General features: G+C 39.9%; 1 protein-coding gene across 1 annotated transcript in view; it reads right to left on the reverse strand.

Annotated features, from left to right (window-relative positions):
* csmd3b (CUB and Sushi multiple domains 3b) overlaps positions 1-18,284 on the reverse strand; it is a 554,192-nt gene that overhangs the window by 9,037 nt on the left and 526,871 nt on the right. The window contains exons 61-63 of the mRNA XM_036566609.1: positions 16,440-16,613; positions 7,030-7,103; positions 3,738-3,849 (exon numbers count right to left, since the gene is read on the reverse strand). Of these exons, the coding sequence (XP_036422502.1) occupies positions 3,738-3,849; positions 7,030-7,103; positions 16,440-16,613 (360 nt within the window). The remainder of the gene's footprint in view (positions 1-3,737; positions 3,850-7,029; positions 7,104-16,439; positions 16,614-18,284) is intronic.

Consider the following 18,284-nt stretch of genomic DNA (forward strand, 5'->3'; position numbering starts at 1 on the left):
CTGTCACTACAATAATTATTTTGGCGCAAGATACAGTCTACAAATATTTTCCAACACTTCCTCTGGCAGCACATACTAGTGCTAGTCACTAGCATTTTGTTTCAGATAAGTCTGTTTTTGTTGCAGAACCGGCTACCTCTACATATCATGCAAAAACGGTTGGCTGTTTTGCATGTCAGTTAAATGGCCCTTTCCTGTTAACGTAGGTGGTTCTTGGCCATGTTGAGCGATGAAACCCACCAGATGCTCTGCCGACAGCCAAAAGTCTGGCCTGTGAGACTACATGTGCCTTGCACAGTTCCATTCAGAGTTTCTTTGCCTTCAACACCATCTGCACAATCCCATCTCGTCCCCCAGCGCCCCAAAACAAGCAGTGCAAAATAAAGTTTGAACTCTTTAGACAGCCTAGCCCACTGCCCATCGACCTAGAGCCAGTCAACTCCCTCTCCCCATCTCTCTCCCTCTCCACAGCCCACATCCCCCATCACCATGGCTCCAGAAGCAGGCTGGGAGGGCCCGAAGCGTGGCAGACATTGATGCGTCCTGGCAGGCTGCGCTGAGAAGGAGCACACCTTTACCTGTCACAGCAGCAACAGATCAAGCACCAGCCAATGCTCACTCACTCACCCTAGAAGCTCCAACGTTATTCTACTTTGATCAAAAGTAGCCTAGATCGGGCTTTGGCTCAGCACTCAGGACTCACTCTTTCATCTAACACGCTTTGATACAACTTGTATCGATGAGTATATAATTGGTGCTGAATGTATTAATGATACAACAACACTTCTTAAGAAGAACGGTCTATGCCGTTTTGTTTAATTACCGCATACAGTACAGCCTTCAATTCTTGTAACTGATATTTAATTAGTATACCCCAGTATTGGAATAACTGTTCTGTAACTCCTGTGTCACCATGTGCTATGCAATGATAACTCTATGTTTGGTACATGATGAAACACAAATATATTGAGTGTAGCATTAAACTACATAAATAAAGTGTTTCAGATATACCTGCTATTATTCTAATGGGCTATCTTCCAATAGTGTTAAATAAGAGAGGGGAAAGATGATTTAGAGCTAGCACTTGCTTTGTAAGTAGCCAACTGTACCATGTAAACAAAATTACAGGATGTAATTACGGAAATAATTGCGATTATTCCAAGAGACAAAGAATGGCATGATTATGCAGAAATATTCTAAAGGGCATTTAATCACAGCTATACAATTAAAGTGCTGCAAACTCAGTTTCCCCCTATAGCTATCCCATTGCTCAATCTCCTAATTTTGCAAAACAATGACAGTACACTGGGGTGGTGACATATGAAGCAAAATGTAATTAGCTTTTGAAATGCTTGGGCTGAATGGCAATCTGTCTTGTGAAATTGGGAGGCAGCTGTTTCCTCTCGCCAGCCCAGTCTCTCCAAGCTGTTTTAATGCTGTTGATTTTGGAGCTTATGCTGATGAGCAGACGTGTTCTGAGCAAGGGCTTCAAATCTCGGCAGCGTCCAGCCTGACGTCACCATTTGGCCACATCACCAAATCTTCTCGACTCTCTCTTGTTCTCACGTGATGTATAAAAACTGCTGAAGCATAGTGACAATTTTTCATTCTTAATCACAACAAAGCTGTCAAAATTAATAACATTTTAAATAAAAAATATTAGGGTAACAGAGATTAGCTGATCTGTTGATGCATTTGTATTTGTATCTGTTGATTGATTTGTATTTGCTGTCCTTTAGCCCTTTAGCAACCGTGTTAGAAGTAATGTGGAACAAAGTAATGCGCTACAGTAATGCATGACAGTTATGTGATTACTTTTTCTTGTAATGCATTGTTTTGCAATGGATTGCTTTTTCGAGTAACTACCCCAACGCTGTTTATCAGTAATCAGTTTCTGACCTATTCTTGGCCGGATATTTTTGGGTGGTGGACCACTATCAACCTAGCAGTGACACTGATGTATGTAAAAAATCCCAGCAAGGCTCCTGTTGCTGATGCACTCATACCAATTTCACTGAGTATGGTCCTCCACCCAAATAATGTCAGGTCAACAGTGGTTCTATGGTCAGAATTGAATGATGAATGTGTACAATTACATAGTGAACGTTAAGGTAAGTGGACTGCATAAAGTGGTCAGTGAGCAGAAATAAAAGGTAGACCTTTCTAGTAAAGTGAATGTATAAAATGTATAATGTATAAAATATGTATAAAAATAAAAAAATTAAAATAAATAAATAATAATAACAATAATGATAAGAAGAAGTTCAATTTAGTTTCAAGGATGCTTTACAAAGAGAAGCAAAAAAAAAAGACCTAAGACTTGGGAAGATGGATATTGAGCAGTAAAGAGAAAGGTTTTAAGTTGAACTTTAAAAATAGCGAGGGTAGAGCAGTCACGCAGAGATTGTGGGAGAGAGTTCCAAAGTTTGGGAGCGGTAGCACTGAAAGACCTGCTGTCCACTGACGAGTCTTGTGTGTGGGACTGCAAAAAGTCCAGTGCCAGAAGATCTGAGGGAACGAGAGGGACAGTACGGATGAAGTAGCCCACTAAGGTATATAGGGGCGAAACCATGAAGGGCTTTGAAAGTTAGTAGGAGACATTTGTACTTTGATATGGGACGATATCAGTAACCAGTGAAGCTGATAGAGGATGGGAGTGATATGTGCAGTGTGCCTGGCTGCTGAGTTTTGAATAAACTGAAGCCAGCTGAGCAGTTTAACAGGGAGATCATTAAAGAGGGAGTTGCAGTATTCAATGTGGGAGAAAATGAAGCCGTTTACCAGCACTTTGGCATCAACGTTGTTGCGTAGAGGGCAGAGGTGTGCAAAATTGTGCAAATGACGAAATGCAGTCTTAGTGACTTAATATGGGCTCAAAAGTAAGTGAAGAATTAGGAATGAGGGTTTTAGTGGCTTGTACTGGTTTGATAGGAGTACCATTAACATTCATGGTGAGATTGGAGAGGTTGGAAACCAGTACTTCATGGCCTTATTTAATCAGTATCACTTTGCAGGAACCTGAAAGACAAATTGTTCAGAACTAAATGATGTATGTTTGTCACCTGCAGTCTGAGGGGTTACATGATGTTTTATCCAGTGGCTAAAATGAAATGAAACAGCTGATCAAGGCAACCACACATACCAAAATCTCATCTCACAACAACTATTAGTATGAAAATGGTGCAGCCAGCTATTCCTAGACTTAACCAACTTTACAGACTGCAAAAAATGTGTGTCATGCAAATAAAGTTATTTATTTCCAGTCCAATTTCATGGCACACCATCCTAAGCCTTAGGCGTTTTTAAACCCAATTTTACATACAGAGTAAGAACTAGATTACTCTGAAAGCCTAGATTCAAAGAGCAGATTCCTTACATAATTCAGAATGAATCCAAGACACCCACTGTGAAGAAAAAGCAGAAAATTATCCACCTCTCAGTTTCCAATAATATGAATCAATCTCAGAGTGCCTCTGAATATATACTTCATCAGTTAAAATAATGAGGCTTCTGGCTCTCCAGCAGCCAAGCGCTTCTTTAACGGGGGCTATATTAGTATCACTTATGTAGAACCCTGCTGCTGAAGAAACAGTTGTGTATACCCATATAGCACAAAGAATGAACAAGCTCTTCACTACTGCCTATTATTATATGGCTCAGAGGTTGTTCAAATGCAAATGATTAAAAAAGGAGGTAATCTTTAGACACCCGTGCAACTGGGTATCAGTGGAACTTACGGATGCACTCTGGCTGGGTTCCGCTCCAGGTGAGGTCAGCCTGGCACAGTCGAGTGGTAGAGCCCTGCAGCAAGTGGCCTGGCTGGCACTGAAAAGCCACCATGCTTCCAACCTGCAGCATCACATATGAGAGCAACATCACACACCTAGCAGAAGCTGCTCAAATACATTACTGTACAAAAAGACAGAAAGGTAAAATGGGATATGTTACATGTGAAAACCTTGCATGCCAATATCCCGTAGACAGATACTACAAAGCCTGTGCATACAAGCTTGCATCTCATAGGGAGAGTTGACTGTGAATAATTGTATAGTTAACTTAATTTTTGACCCATCATGGCATATCATTTCATTTGTTTACCGTTTCAAAGGGTTGTAAAGCAAACCGTAGTAGCCAAATAACTCTGCAGTATTTCTAGGGCAGAGGTGTCCAATCTTATCTACAAAGGGCTGGTGTGGATGTAGGTTTTCATTCCAACAATGCAGGAGCTCACCTGATCAGTCATTTGAAGACTTACTAATTAATTAAACAAGTAGAATCAGATGAGCTCCTGCTCGTTTGTGATGAAAGGGCCACATCGGCCCTTTGTGGATACGCTTGGACAACCCTGTTCTTAGGGTAAGGTACAGGTAAAGAAACAGAGAGGTTTCAAGATGGCTGCTACTCATGCTTTTAGCTATGCACTTTTGTCCAATTTTATAATCTGCTTGAGGCACATGTATAATAATATACACTAATGAGGAGCCTGCAGAGCTTTCAGAGAAGGCCTTCGGAGAAGACCTCATGATTTCAGTATAAATAAATAAATGTCTGTAATTACTCTAGGCCTTCTGGAAGTATTAGATGCATCACTGACTGTGAGTATTAGTGGTAGCCTGACAGTACATTTCAGTCAGATATCAGAAATGAAAAACAGTGGCAGCAGCTCTATACCAGAGCTCTTTACTGAAAAAGTCCATGTAAAACTGCTACAAGGTAAAATATATGTTAAAACATCTGTTACAAGCTTCAGATAAAACATAGAATGCCTTTCACAAGCTTCAAATATCAGTGTTAATATACTATTAGAATCCCATAGGGGCACTAACAGAAATTAGCATTATTGTGTAGGTGTGTTTCTCTTTGTTTTTGACATTTCTGGCTCAAACCAGGCTGAGCTCCAACAGTTATGGTTTATCACTGGTTTGCACCATGGTAACTTGGCAGCTATAAGCTTCTATTACTTGTTAGCCCCATTAACTTTACAGCGCCACTGCAAAACTAAAGAAGTACCAACACTGATCATGTCTTGCTTGACTGATTTCATTTGTAGTAAGGGGGATATTGTGTAAAACAGATTTTTCAGTAATCCATTCCTTAAATGATATCAGGCATTCGTCTACGGCTTACATCCCCTGCTCAACCATTGCAGAGGCACCATGATGGAAAGAGGTTCCTGCTCTTCTAAGGCACATTAAAGCCTCACATGTCCAGCGTGTGTCACGATTATGGTCGTCATTAAAAAATCCCATCATGCTTTGTGTTTGCTGAGGTCAGCTATTCCTATTGTACTTACGGAAGCGGGCGCTTTAGCACTGACATTAAGTGGACTGACAGAGTGGTGGGAGTGAAATATTAAAACATGTCATGGAGTGACACATGGTCCTTGCGCATTAATTGATTAACACGTTCTTCCTGACGATGAACATGGCTGATGAGCCGCAGACACTGCCGCTTATCTGAAGGATACAATATCTCCTTCACTCCGCTTCAATATCATTAAGCGCTGGCTAGCGAAAGGGATTCACAGGCTTCAGACAAATGATTTATGAGGGAGGAAAGCCTGATATTTCTCCGTTCTCCGAAGCCTCACCATGACTTGACCCCCACTTTACATTAAGGGTTTGAATTCTTAATGCTGGAGCATCTCAGGGAAAAAACGCTTGTCCTTACTCAGCCTCTCTCTCTATCCCTCTCCTTTTCCTTCCGACTATATACTCCATCGGTTAAAATAATCTGTCCGTTTGATGTTCCTTCTGTGAACCTGGGTCCATATCCCACTCCCTTGACAAAAATATTCATCGAGCTAATTTGCACTAGTGAGAACTGGAACTGGTGCTTTTTACTTCCTGCAGTGCTCCACTGTTATGGTGACAGCCATTCGTTTCCCTTCTGGCCAGCTGAGGCCAAGATCTTTTTTCTGGCTAAGCCTCTGATCTTCTAAATAATACTCTAATATTTACTGCACTATTTGAGGGAATTGGCAATAGAGCAGTTGAGTATGTACATGTCAGAATATGTTTCTGACACTGAGCCTTTGGTGCAAGTCTTACATCCTCTTTCTGAGCTGAAGTTTCTTTTTTGTTTGTTTGATGTTACATTTGTTTCATTTCATTTAGGAGCCAAGCAACCCATTTGCAAATTTGTTTTTCTTTTTAGGATGAACAAAGGTAATTTACCTCATCGTGGCCCTGTTTATCAGTATAAACCAACATAAACACTTCTCAAGTTCTGGTAACAGACCCATTTCTGTGCTCATTAGGGACACAAAATGAAGCAGAGCTTGTGTGTCGGCTAATCCTGCTGTGCTTGCAGTGTGGGGCGCCAACCCAACCTCAAAACACATACACATTAACAGACCAGTCTTTTGTTCTTGGGTTTTGTTACACAGGCTTTCAGCAGCTGACAGTAAACATCATCATTTGTACAAATTAATGTGGCAATCATGTTCATAATAGGCCACACACATGGAAAATCCATCATTGCTAAACTAACTGGCATACAAATAACCAAATTTAACTCAGAAAAGCTGGATTAGAGCTGGATTTCAGCTGACTTAGTTTTACCAGGGAAGATGTGTTTTAAACGATTACTGACACTTTTGTGATAGTTTTACAGTCTGACAGTATTTCTGGCATCATCAATAATAGCAGTCCTGCTTCAGTTGACCTCACACTAACGTGACAGCAAAACCTGCTAAACAACATGGTCATGTGCTGTGTTGTTATTGTTACTGAATGTGGCTCTGACACATGCAATCAGGCAGGATGTCCAGTCAAATTTCTTCCAAACTTTCATTACAGAACCACCCCTGTTAAAACAAATTTAGCTCCGACAGTGCTTATGAGTATGGCTGGTATGTAGGAGGTATGTGGAAGTTTTACAGTGTTGGTCTTAGCATTGGTTTATTGGACTGGCATTATGTCCTGGACTTCACAGCATTCTGAATGCTGAAGAAAATGTAGTATAGGACTAGGCTTAATCTCTGTCTAGGAAACTGATGTGTCAGAGAGTGTGAGTTTATGACATTACCTTAAAGCCAAAGGTTCTGTTCATAGAGCCATAACGTGGCGTCCCAGGATTCTCACAGGTGGTGCGGGTCGGTTCTGGAAAGGGGAAGAGACAGAACAAGAGTGAGTGAGAGTGAAAAAGAGTGAGGGAGAGAAAGTTAAAATGTTGAGTTAGAGTGGGAGAGTGTTTGAGAGAGGGTGGAGAGTGAGAGACAGAAAGAAAGAATATATAGCAAAAGTGTAGGGAAGAGAGAGAGAGAGAGAGAGAGAGAGGGAGAGATAGAGAGAGAGCAAGAGCAATCAAGATCTCATCACTCACTTCCTATACCTGCTCTCTGTCAGCTCAAAATACAGCAGGCTTAACAGTGCAGCACAACGAGGGATGCTCATAAAGATTTACCCTGCTTTCTCTCTTTCTGTCTCTCTCTCTCTCACAGGCATGCTAGGATCTGCGTTATTGTGATGGTTATGGAGCGAGTGTTTATGTAAGTGCTGCAGCAGTGTTGGAACAGTGATCCCCCCCTTTTATAAGCATTGTGGGGAGACCCAGCAGGGGGCAGTGTTGCTGCAGCTGTGGGGGGTTCAGAGCCAGCTGTGCTGCTCAGTAATTGGAATGTGAAGCACATCCTCGAGCTGACGCAGAGAGCGAGGATTCAATGCAGGCGTGCAAACGGCAGGACAGCCTGGAAAGCCTAATACAACCGTGGTGCTTCACTTTCTGCGCTCTAGCGAAAACATTTCCGATACTAAATCACCACCTGTGAAGATGCAGTTAGGTATTGTCATATACAGAGGAGGCTGGAAAGATGTAAGCGTTCACCATGTTTTCCACTGAAGCAGGCACAGGGCTGGTTAAGATGCAAATACCAAACGCGCTACGTGCACAGAGGCACACACACCCTCTCACACATTCACACTCTCACTCAGGACAGCGTGACCTATTTCTCACACTGTTCTCCACTTGTTTCTTAAAAGGTAGTTCTTTGAAAGACAGCAAACCCATACTCTATAACGACAACCTAGACAGTACGAGCATTTTTATCACAGTCAGTCTAGTAGTTGATAGTGTGACTGGCCAGTGGGGTGTGCTCTAGCTCTGTGTGTATGTGGGTGTATGTATTGGTGGTACTGTATGCAAAGATACCGTTTGGCTTTGTTTTCACTTTAAGCGGCCCATATCAAGAATTTTTCTCACTTTTTTAAATAAAAGAGTGTTATACAGTATATAAACTTTATTAACCATTTACTTGATAATTCTCAGAGTTAGAGGCTTATTTAACTATTTTAAACAAAAAATGTTTATCAAAAAAAACAGAAGAAAAATGGCAGTTGATTTCATTTGAAAGGTGTGTACCATCACTTTGATATGCACACAATTATTGAGGAATATAGAACAAACTGACAACAAAAACAATGTTCAAGATCATTACTTAAAGGTGCAGTGTGTAAGATTTAGGGGGATCTATTAACAGAAATGGAATATAGTATACAAAACCATGTTTTCATTGGTGTGCAATCACCTTTAACTATGAATCGTTGTGTTTTCATTCGCCTAAAATGACCCTTTCCTACATAAGGGACGGGTCCTCTTCCAACAGAGGCCACCATGTTGTGCTGCCATGTTTCTGCAGTAGTGCAGAATGGACACATCACACACTGGAGAGCGCCTATCGCATTTTTATGTTGAAGTGGCAGCTTAAATTTGCTGTTGCTTTAGCACTGGTTGGAAGATAGAAAGAAGAATCAGTGGTTGCTGTTGGTGCTGGCTAATTATTCTGAGTTGTGAGAAGTTTCAGAACCCAAATTTAGACAAATGGAGGATCATACTTATTATTTAGCACAAGAAAAAGCAAGGGAGGATGAATCCTTGATGCTAAAGAAGCGGAAACATAAAGAAGTAAAACAAAATCAGCACAGGCCATGGCAGAAAATGAGAATAACCAGTGGTGTGGTCTTTCTCAAATGGAAATGAGGGACATATTGCTGTCAAAGTTGCATGTTTTCTGCTGGACAGGTAATTTAGCTTGCCAATCTACCTGATGGCCACCATAGGTTCAACTAAATGCTTGGAAAGAGAGGAGTGAGGGAGGGGTGATCAGTTGGTTGCAATCTGAAACCTCACTGCTAGATGGCACTAAGTCTTACACACTGTACCTTTAACAGTGGATCTGATATTAGGCTATAAATATAGCCTGTTGTGATGGCTAAAGGCTGGACACAGCCAAATTCCCCTCTAAGATTTGGATCAAGATAAGTAAGTCAATTATATAAAAATTGTAAACAATGTTTAAACAAAGAAAAAATACCCAAATACAAATTTGTTTGGCTGTAGTTTTGACTGGTGAACAACAATTAGGTAAAGAAGCTGAACTTGGCCTCAGGCACTCATTTATCACCTGCAGAGCTGAGAGACAGAGATAGCAGGATAGCTGATTAGTTTAGCTGATTCATATTAAGTAAACTGCCACATTTCTGCCAACTGTCACTGGAGCAGAACCCCTCTTGTCACTGGGGTGGTACCCTTAAGGGTAAATCTCAGTACCTTTAGTCAGGGAACATAACTGTATCATAATCCATTGAAATTATATTCTCTAAGTTGTATTGGCTCCACACACCCTGTCTCATCTACAGGCTTTTTATTTTATTGTTCTGTTTTTAAACATTAGGTTATGAAAAGGTACAAATATGAACTTTTCACCGGGGAAAAAAACTTATTTAAGGTACACAATTAGACCTTAAAACCACTGTTGTACCTTTGAGGGTACATTTACATTGTTTGTACCTTGATGGACCAAAAATGTACCTGCACAGAACATTTCTAACAGTGTAGGTGAGCAAATTTCCAGTCAGGCTCATCTGTCTCTTTATCTGCCAAAATGTTACAGCACATCTGAATAGTCTCTCTGCCTATTTGGGACAAATAAATGTGCAAAACTATTTGTTACAAATTAAATAATAAAAATTAAATATCAAACAATTTAAAATACAGTTTGTGACAAAGGATGCTGTAGGTATTGTGTTTTCGGAATTCACCTGAGGAAATTACAGCTGACTGTGGCTGTTACAGTAAAATGCAGAATGGTTAGAAAGCAAAAGGTTAGAAAACAATTTTATGATAGATTTGTGTGGTTTTATGACACATAAAATGACACAATCATTATCAGTGGACCTCAGGGAAAAAATAAAATACAACAGAAATACAGAATAGGGGCTCTTTAAAAAGACACCCATCACATAACAGCAACACCACACAAAGGTCATGATTAGTTCAATAATTTATTAGATGCCACAGTGCACCATCTAATGTGGCATCACAAAGTATTATTGTAATGCACTAAAACTCCTTGAAGGCTCAAACCAAATATTGAGCTGATACAATTCATCTCAGCTCCCCTGCTGGCCATTCATCTCTCCTCAATAACACTCTGAAAGAGCTTGGACCAATTATTCAATTACTTACTCAATTAAAAACAATTATCGATGCACTTATTGATGCCAGGAGAATGCCTTCTTCGGGGAAATATAAGCAGGGAACTGTAATCAGATAACTGTGGCTCTTAGGAGGACAGTAAGAGCATTTGTTAATTACACATCATGAAATGGATAGGGCTGATAAAAGTGCACTAAGCCTTTACACGTACATGAGGAAATACAGGCTGAATTACAAGCTTCAGTAAGACCCTGGCTGTGATGATGCCAGAAGCTCAAAGACAATTTATACAAAGTTTTGTTCAAAGCTGCTGTGATGTTTATGTTTTTATTTTTTAAATCTTAGATATGTATGAGGTAAAGACAGCAACATCTGGCCAAATGCTATAGCTTTTGTTAAAGATTTCTGTAGGGTGAGTCAGGGATCTCATATTTAATGATGTATAACAGATATATTCTTTCCATATATCATCTCCTTGTTGAATATTGTAACATACAGTTAAATGATGTTCAGTTGTAAAAACTTGTTTAACTCCTCAAAATTCAAGGGCCAAATTCAAGACTTCAGTTCCTCACTCTGAAACTATATAGCCTAAATATTAGTTTCATAGTAGTCACTGAATAATAAGTCTTAACAGCTGAATAAAGTCATAAGCCTGAAGTTTAAGGGATTAAATGAATATGAAAGGTATGAAAAGCATGGGCCTACATATAGGCCTTGAAGTTTAAGAGATTAAAAGAGAATACCAATGATTTTTCAGACCGTTTGCATGATTAAATCAGTAAGATGAAAAAAAAGTCTTTCTGGGTGGTTTAATGTGAAATGCTACATTCTAGAGAAACGTACAAAGTCGGAATTGTTTACAGTGATGGTGAAAGGAACCATAAGTCTGAAGCGTTAGTTATTGCATACAAAAGTTACAAATATGCTGTGTGATGTCTGAGACATTGTTTAATGAAAGATTTGAGATAAGGATTTGGCCTAAAACTTAAAATCCGTTCATCGTGGAGAGGTACATACAGAGTGCTTTGAGCCAAAAGAGTACCCAAAGAAAACCCATTTCAAATATATCAACATTTTCCTAGCATTTCTTTATTTATCAGCATTACATATAACAACTCAGAGCACACATGTAGGTCCACTGGTCATTTAAGATAGCAAATAAAATGGTTATATTTGTGTTGTAGACAATGATTCCCATCACCACCACTGTAAAGAAATTCCTGTTTAACAGGTTTCCTTGTCCAAATTCCAATAGCCAAAATGTCAACCCTGTGATAATGAATCCACACAGATCATTCCCAAGTCTTGTCAGTTTGAACTTTCATCTCTCTTTAAATGGAGCAGCCTGGCTCTGATTATGAGCTGTGTTTGCTTTTGCAAAAGATTTGTCTCGCTTGGCTAAATAATTAATTTGAAAACCCTCCGCCTCTCTCCACTTGTGTCTGAAAAGGAGTTCTTCAGTGACATTAAGTGAAGCCCAGCAGACAGTGGCACGGTAAAAAGTGGCAGTGGTGGCTGTGGAGGGCCGAGTTTGTCAACTCCTATGGCTCTGATGCAATTTAGCTTCCCCCAGCCACAGCTCCACATTTCATATCTGCGCTCGCTTCCTCTCGCCTGCCAACTGCTTCTTCCCTCCGAGGCCACTAAAAGGAATGGCCTTGTTCTTCTCCACAATAACTTTATCAATAAAGCATGGAGGCAGTTTGGGGCAGCAGCGGGCCAGGCCTGCTGAGGCAGGAGGAGAGCATTGATTTTTGGGGGGGTTGCTGTCGCTAAACACTGTTGTGCTTGTTCTTAAGCTTGGCGATAAATAAGAAAAACACGAGTCTGTGGCGGAGGCGATCAAAATAATGAGGCTCACTTGCAGAGTTACTGACAAGTGCTATTTGGGAAGAAACTCAGTGTACCACTGGCATAGCCTGAACTGCTTGAGAGGCTTGAAAAAAGGCCCAATACCTATTTTCCCCTTTTATAATCATACTGATTTGAAGTGAAAAAGCAATAAGCAGTTATTTGAATTATTCAAGTGACATTAATTGCAACAATTTGGTCCATTGAGTGAAAAACCAAAATTACGACAGACAAGAGGCAACTGATATTATATATCAAGAAATTAAGCAAGTCAATTCATTTAGCAGGTCAAATGTGGCATAACTGAACTTTATAGCCTTTACAACAGCATCCACTTGCACTTGCTGCGAGATATCTATGCTAAATGCAAAGCTAAATGCTAAGACAGGCAATAAATTGCAGCGCACCATGTGGATAAATGATTGCAGACACTTCAAAATCAACAATTCTGTTCAAGCATTGCTGGTTAACAGCGTGTTTCTTGAGTATTCTGATGGATCAAATGTATTGACGTGGTCTGATAAATGCACACTGTGTAGCAGTGTCTTTATCTGTTTCCACTGATGTGTCATGAATCATACTGTTACTACAGGAAGTTGCAGTGTGACTGCATGTATTTTGTTCATATCACGCTGCCACAACACACTCACACACACACATACGCAGTCATATCGCTGCCCTACATCCCCGGTGAGTGTGATTCGTACTCTCTTACAGCTGGGCGGCTGGCATAAGCTGGACATGTTTGAGAGTGCATCAGCAGAGCACAAAACTGGACATCCTGTCCTGATGGATTTCACTGAGTGCAACTCCACTATCAACACAAACAACATGGTATAGCAGGAAATATCATTTTGCAATAGGGGTCTTTTTAAATACTCAAAATATATTTTATGTATTGGGGTCAACACTGACTTACTAGTTTATTAGGTAAACCGACCTTGTGGCCCTTTTATAAAAACAACTAACATACAGTCGTATGCAAAAGTTTGAACACCCTCGGTCAAATTATGCTGTGTTGACTCAGTAAGTTAACAAATGCTCCACAGAGAACAAAAATCACAATAGCTATTTTCTTTTTTTAGTGCACAATTTCTATTTATTTCTTGAGTTTAACACATTGGGAAAAAAAAACATAAAACATAAAATATGCTTTAATTTTTCACAGGCCACATTTCGTACTAAAAGGGCCAGTAAAAAAATTCAATATTTGTATCCCTACTTAATAGTTTTTAATTTGGTCAGTTTATGAAAGTCTGCTTCGGCCATATGTGTGATTCATGGCCTTTCAGTGCCTGCTTAACAAGTTATCTGTACTGTCATATGAAAGCGCCACGCCAGGGCTGCAATAGATGAGAAGAAAACCAGCAAAATGGACAAGGTTCACGCAAGATAGTCCTCATTCAGTAGGTGATATCATTGACTGGGTTAACCAGGGGTGGGGGGATAAGGAGGGGAGCAAGCATGGATTGAAGGGGTTGGGGGAAGTGACACTTGCTATCCACAAAGGGGCTTTAGACTAAAAAGGATTGAGAAGTGCTCCATTAAAATAACTTGAGCTGCCACTGTGTACACCTGCATTAGGTACACCTACCTTGCACTGACACTTATTGGCATTTTAAGATGATTACTTTTTTATTGTACCCAAAACAGGTGTACATAATGGCAGTGTATATTCTCCACAACATTTTCTGAAATACAGATTAAATCAATAATTTTGTTTCATGAGCTTATTAATCAGGGCATTATTACATCTGAAGACAGTTTTAGACCAGCGGTGATGCAGTTACAGTTTGAAAAGGCCAGTGGGTAGTATGGTACTGTACTCCTGAGTATACTAATTTGAAGACACAGAGCTATTTATAAATAAAAGCAGCAGTCATGTCTCCTAACAACAACGTAAAGGAAAACAATATGGCTCAGGAACAGAAAAAAACTATAATCAGCTGAAAGAAGAGAATCACAGCAGAAATACACTGAGATATAGTCAATCTTGAATAGTTTAAAAGCAGTATCAAATCATCACAGCATGTCTGCTCTGTTCCTTACAGACGTTTCATTACATTGTTAGTATACTGCAATTGCCACAACAAATTCTGTAGCTGAATGTTTTAAAATTGTACAACTGAATGCTTTAATGGACACTGCTTGGATGTGGCGGACTGGTTGAATTGTACCATAAAACCAAACCTATTACAAAGACTTCTTCTACAACAGCCATACAATGTCGAAGATATTGCCTGGCACTGAGCCATTTATTATACACTGATTCATAATATAAACTAATCTTAATGACAAAAAGCTTTGTTTACTAAACAAAAATGGATATAAATTATGAAAAGTATATGTTATATGTTATGAGTGTCCAAAGTTTTGATTGGTATTATGTAATTGGTATCACATCTGTGTGTGTGTGTGTGTGTGTGTGTGTGTGTGTTCCACTGTAAGTATGCTGGCGCAGTATGGCTACTGCTTTACATCGGTTTTCCGTTAGTTTTGTATTGTTTGTGTGTTTGTTTTAATGTTTGCCTGAGAAGTTTGCCATCATATCCACCGAGATAGCGGCCGAGAGTGACTTTCCAGCTGTGGCTCAGAGGCTTATTGGACTGGCTGTTTGGGTGACTCTACATCTCAGCTATTATGCAGCCTGGACTGGCTGCTTGGTTGATGCTGCGCTGCAGCTGTGGGGCTGCCTGGACCGGCAGTGTTCGGCTGCATGAGCAGCGCTACGCCGTGGCTACAAGGCCTCTCGGGCTGGCCGCTTGGGTGACGCTGCATTGCAGCTATGCGGCTGCCTGGACTGACGGTGTTCGGCTGCAGGAAAATGCTCCCCCTTCATGGCGAAGGACATCTTCGGCCTTCGAGGCTTCCTGGGCTGGCCACCTGTGTGATGCACCGTAGTTTGCGGTGCGAGATTTTCCCCGCCGCTAAGGACTCTTTCCAGGCTAGCTCAGTGACTCTATACTGTGGTCAGTGAAATTTCCTCCGCTGGCTGTGGGATCCGTGGAGTGTGTGTGTGTTCTGTGTGTTCTGTGTTATGTATTGTTGATTATGTATTGATTGTAAAGCGTCCTTGAGCATGGGAAAGGTGCTATATAGACAAAAGTGATGATGATGATGATGATGTAATTCCTTTGTAGTATGTTTTTAAAGCATGTATGTTTTAAAATGTATCTCATTAAGGAAATTTGTTTACAGTGATGCTGATGCCCTTTGAAGGGATTGAGGGGTGGGGTGGAAGGGTGTATATATACATACTGATGAACTGACTCAAAGTGGCAGCAGTTGGTATCACTATTCTTACTTTTGCGGTTTAATTCTGAAGCTACTTTTGATTAAAACAGTGCATCGGCAGTCTACTGCGAGCTTTCAGTAAATGTGTGTGTGCACCTGGTACACAAATTAGTGTGTATGCATATCTTGTGGGAGGTGGAAAACATTTATGAACTTTTTGTTTAATTATATACATGCAATTTATATGGAAAGGCCAAATAAGATTTTTCAGGGGGTGCTAATGGGGATGCTGACCAATTTTCACCCCTCTAGCGCCGCGCCTGCCCATATTCTGTGTCTAAAAGAGTTGTAACATTCCTAAAATAAAAGATTCTGAGTGAGATCTTGAGCTGCCTGCCTTGTTTGACTTGTTTGACTGACTAAAATCAAACTGTTTTTTCACAGAAATTCCAACACATCAAACCTTATTCCATCATCTTGTTAATGGTAATCATTCATATTGACGTTTTTCATATTTTTCCATAAAATTAGGCAGCTCTACACCTCCATTAGATCCCATTCAACGTCATTTGCTTATGAAAAATGCGTAGCTACAAAGAATGCATTCATTTACAATGAAGAATGCAGGTACTCTCCAAAAGCACATTTATTGTGGAAAGACCCATATCACTTTTCAGCAGACAGTGATGAAGGCTTGATGTCCTGTTGAATGAATATGATTAAACTAATTCAGTGAAGCCAATATAACAAGCGTGATCCCACTTATCAAAAGAAAAGTGAGAGCACATTCCCCCCTCGGCTTCATTCCATCATTCTCAAAGCCCGTTCATCATCAGAACGGTGTGCAGACTCCTAAGCAAAGACTGAGAATAAATGGGGGATGCATTGTGCTCATATCAGAAGGGCTGACGTACCTATGCAGCGAGGCTGGAAACCGCTCCAGGTGCCATCGGCCTGGCAGAAACGTGTGGTGCTGCCCACTGGGATGTAGGGGGTGCTGCAGCTAAAGGACACCTCGGACTGGTAGATGAAGCTGCGGCCTTCTCTAAAGCCGTGAGCTGGCACTCCTGGATCCCCACAGAACTTAGCTGCAATGAGAAATAAACTTATCAATGCAGCCATGACAAAACTTTGTAACTGTGCATATTTCTCTATTTTTAACATTTGAAAACATTAGCTGTCCTTTTCATTGTCTTAACATTTGACGATGATTTGACCAACAGAAAGAGGTGAACTCTTAAAATTAGTCTGCATGATATAGGACTACATAATGTGGACAAAAAATGTGATATTCAGTATAGCTGTAGGATATCATAATGATAAGAGACGCGATGAATTAGGAATAAAATAGTGTGTTCCCGATTGAATGTGGTTTGGTTTTTTTTGGTTATGTAAACAGAAATCTACCCTCTCATTTCAGCAAATAGCTGAAATGCAATATCATAAAAGCACTATTCAGCATTGTGCAAAATAAAAAGAAATGAAATACTAAAAGCTGCAAGCACATTTTTCTGTGCACTGAAAGACTACAAAAACACATGAAATTTATACACAATGTAAAAAACAACAGGCACTTCCAAATGTCAAAAACTGAAAAATGTTCAGACAGCAGCGATATAAATATTATATGGCACACAAACTTATAATTTCTTAAAAAGCTCTTATGACAATACAGGTTTGTTGTCACAGTAGCCAATACTGCCTGGCACATTTAACACACAATAGTAAGCATGGGAATAATCCTAACATACTTTTACAGGCTATCAGTTCTTTAATAAGTAGTTAAAGAAAAGCCCTATTCAGACTGAATTAGTTTATCAGGGGGACATCTGTAAAAACAAGTCTCCTTAGTGATAAAACTCACATATGACAATAAAAGTACTACAGGAGACACAGACTCTAATTTCTATGAAATTGGATGTTTGTGTCATGTGGTCATACAATCACATTATATTTGCATATAAGTTTCGATATTGTGCATGTAAAGTAATGCTTTGATGATACTGTGTAGCTGTATGCAAATATAAGGTGCTTTATACATGTGGCTGCCATTATAATCACCCCTTTAATCAGCTTGCTAGATCTTGCTTCTTCTCCTAAATCTTGTTTTTTCTCCTCCTAACCTTTCTAGAAGACCAAATATGGTGAATAGCAGCAGTCAAAAAACAATTTTTTCCAATGCAATGTGATATCTGCCTGGAAAATACACCAGAATCATAGAGATTTGTATCTGAACAGGACTAAATTTATCAGACTGCTGAGTTTGGTGAAAAACAGTAGGTAATTTGGCACTCTTATTTTCTAAGGGAAAGAGGAGAAAAACACTGTCATGCCTGATCAGAATGGAAATAAGTTCACAGAACAAATAAATTCACACACCTGTAAAAAAAATAAATTGCCCTAGGTCCCCATGTAAATTTAATCCTGTCCGAACAGGGCTATAGAGTAGTTTTTGAGCCGTGCATGTGTCTGTTTTGTAACTGGCCATTTAGCTTTTCAAGTGGCAGATCAGGGTTTTAAGCTCGGTGCAGTGAAGCACTCAACTTCTAATGCTTTGTTCCAGCAATGTAATAACATTGCTCTGGTGCCATGCATGTGAGTTCTCTCATTGCAGCTCTTAACAATGTGTTTATCGCACAAACTTATTTCGCAACCTTAAAAAGCCCTACCTTAAAACCTAAGAGCCTTTATGAGGTTCCACACTTTAATTACATGCTCTCATAACTACAGAACTTTCAAAGTAGTTTCATCATAGTTCC

This window comes from Colossoma macropomum, unplaced genomic scaffold (assembly GCF_904425465.1).
Source record: "Colossoma macropomum unplaced genomic scaffold, Colossoma_macropomum, whole genome shotgun sequence".
NCBI lineage: Eukaryota > Metazoa > Chordata > Actinopteri > Characiformes > Serrasalmidae > Colossoma > Colossoma macropomum.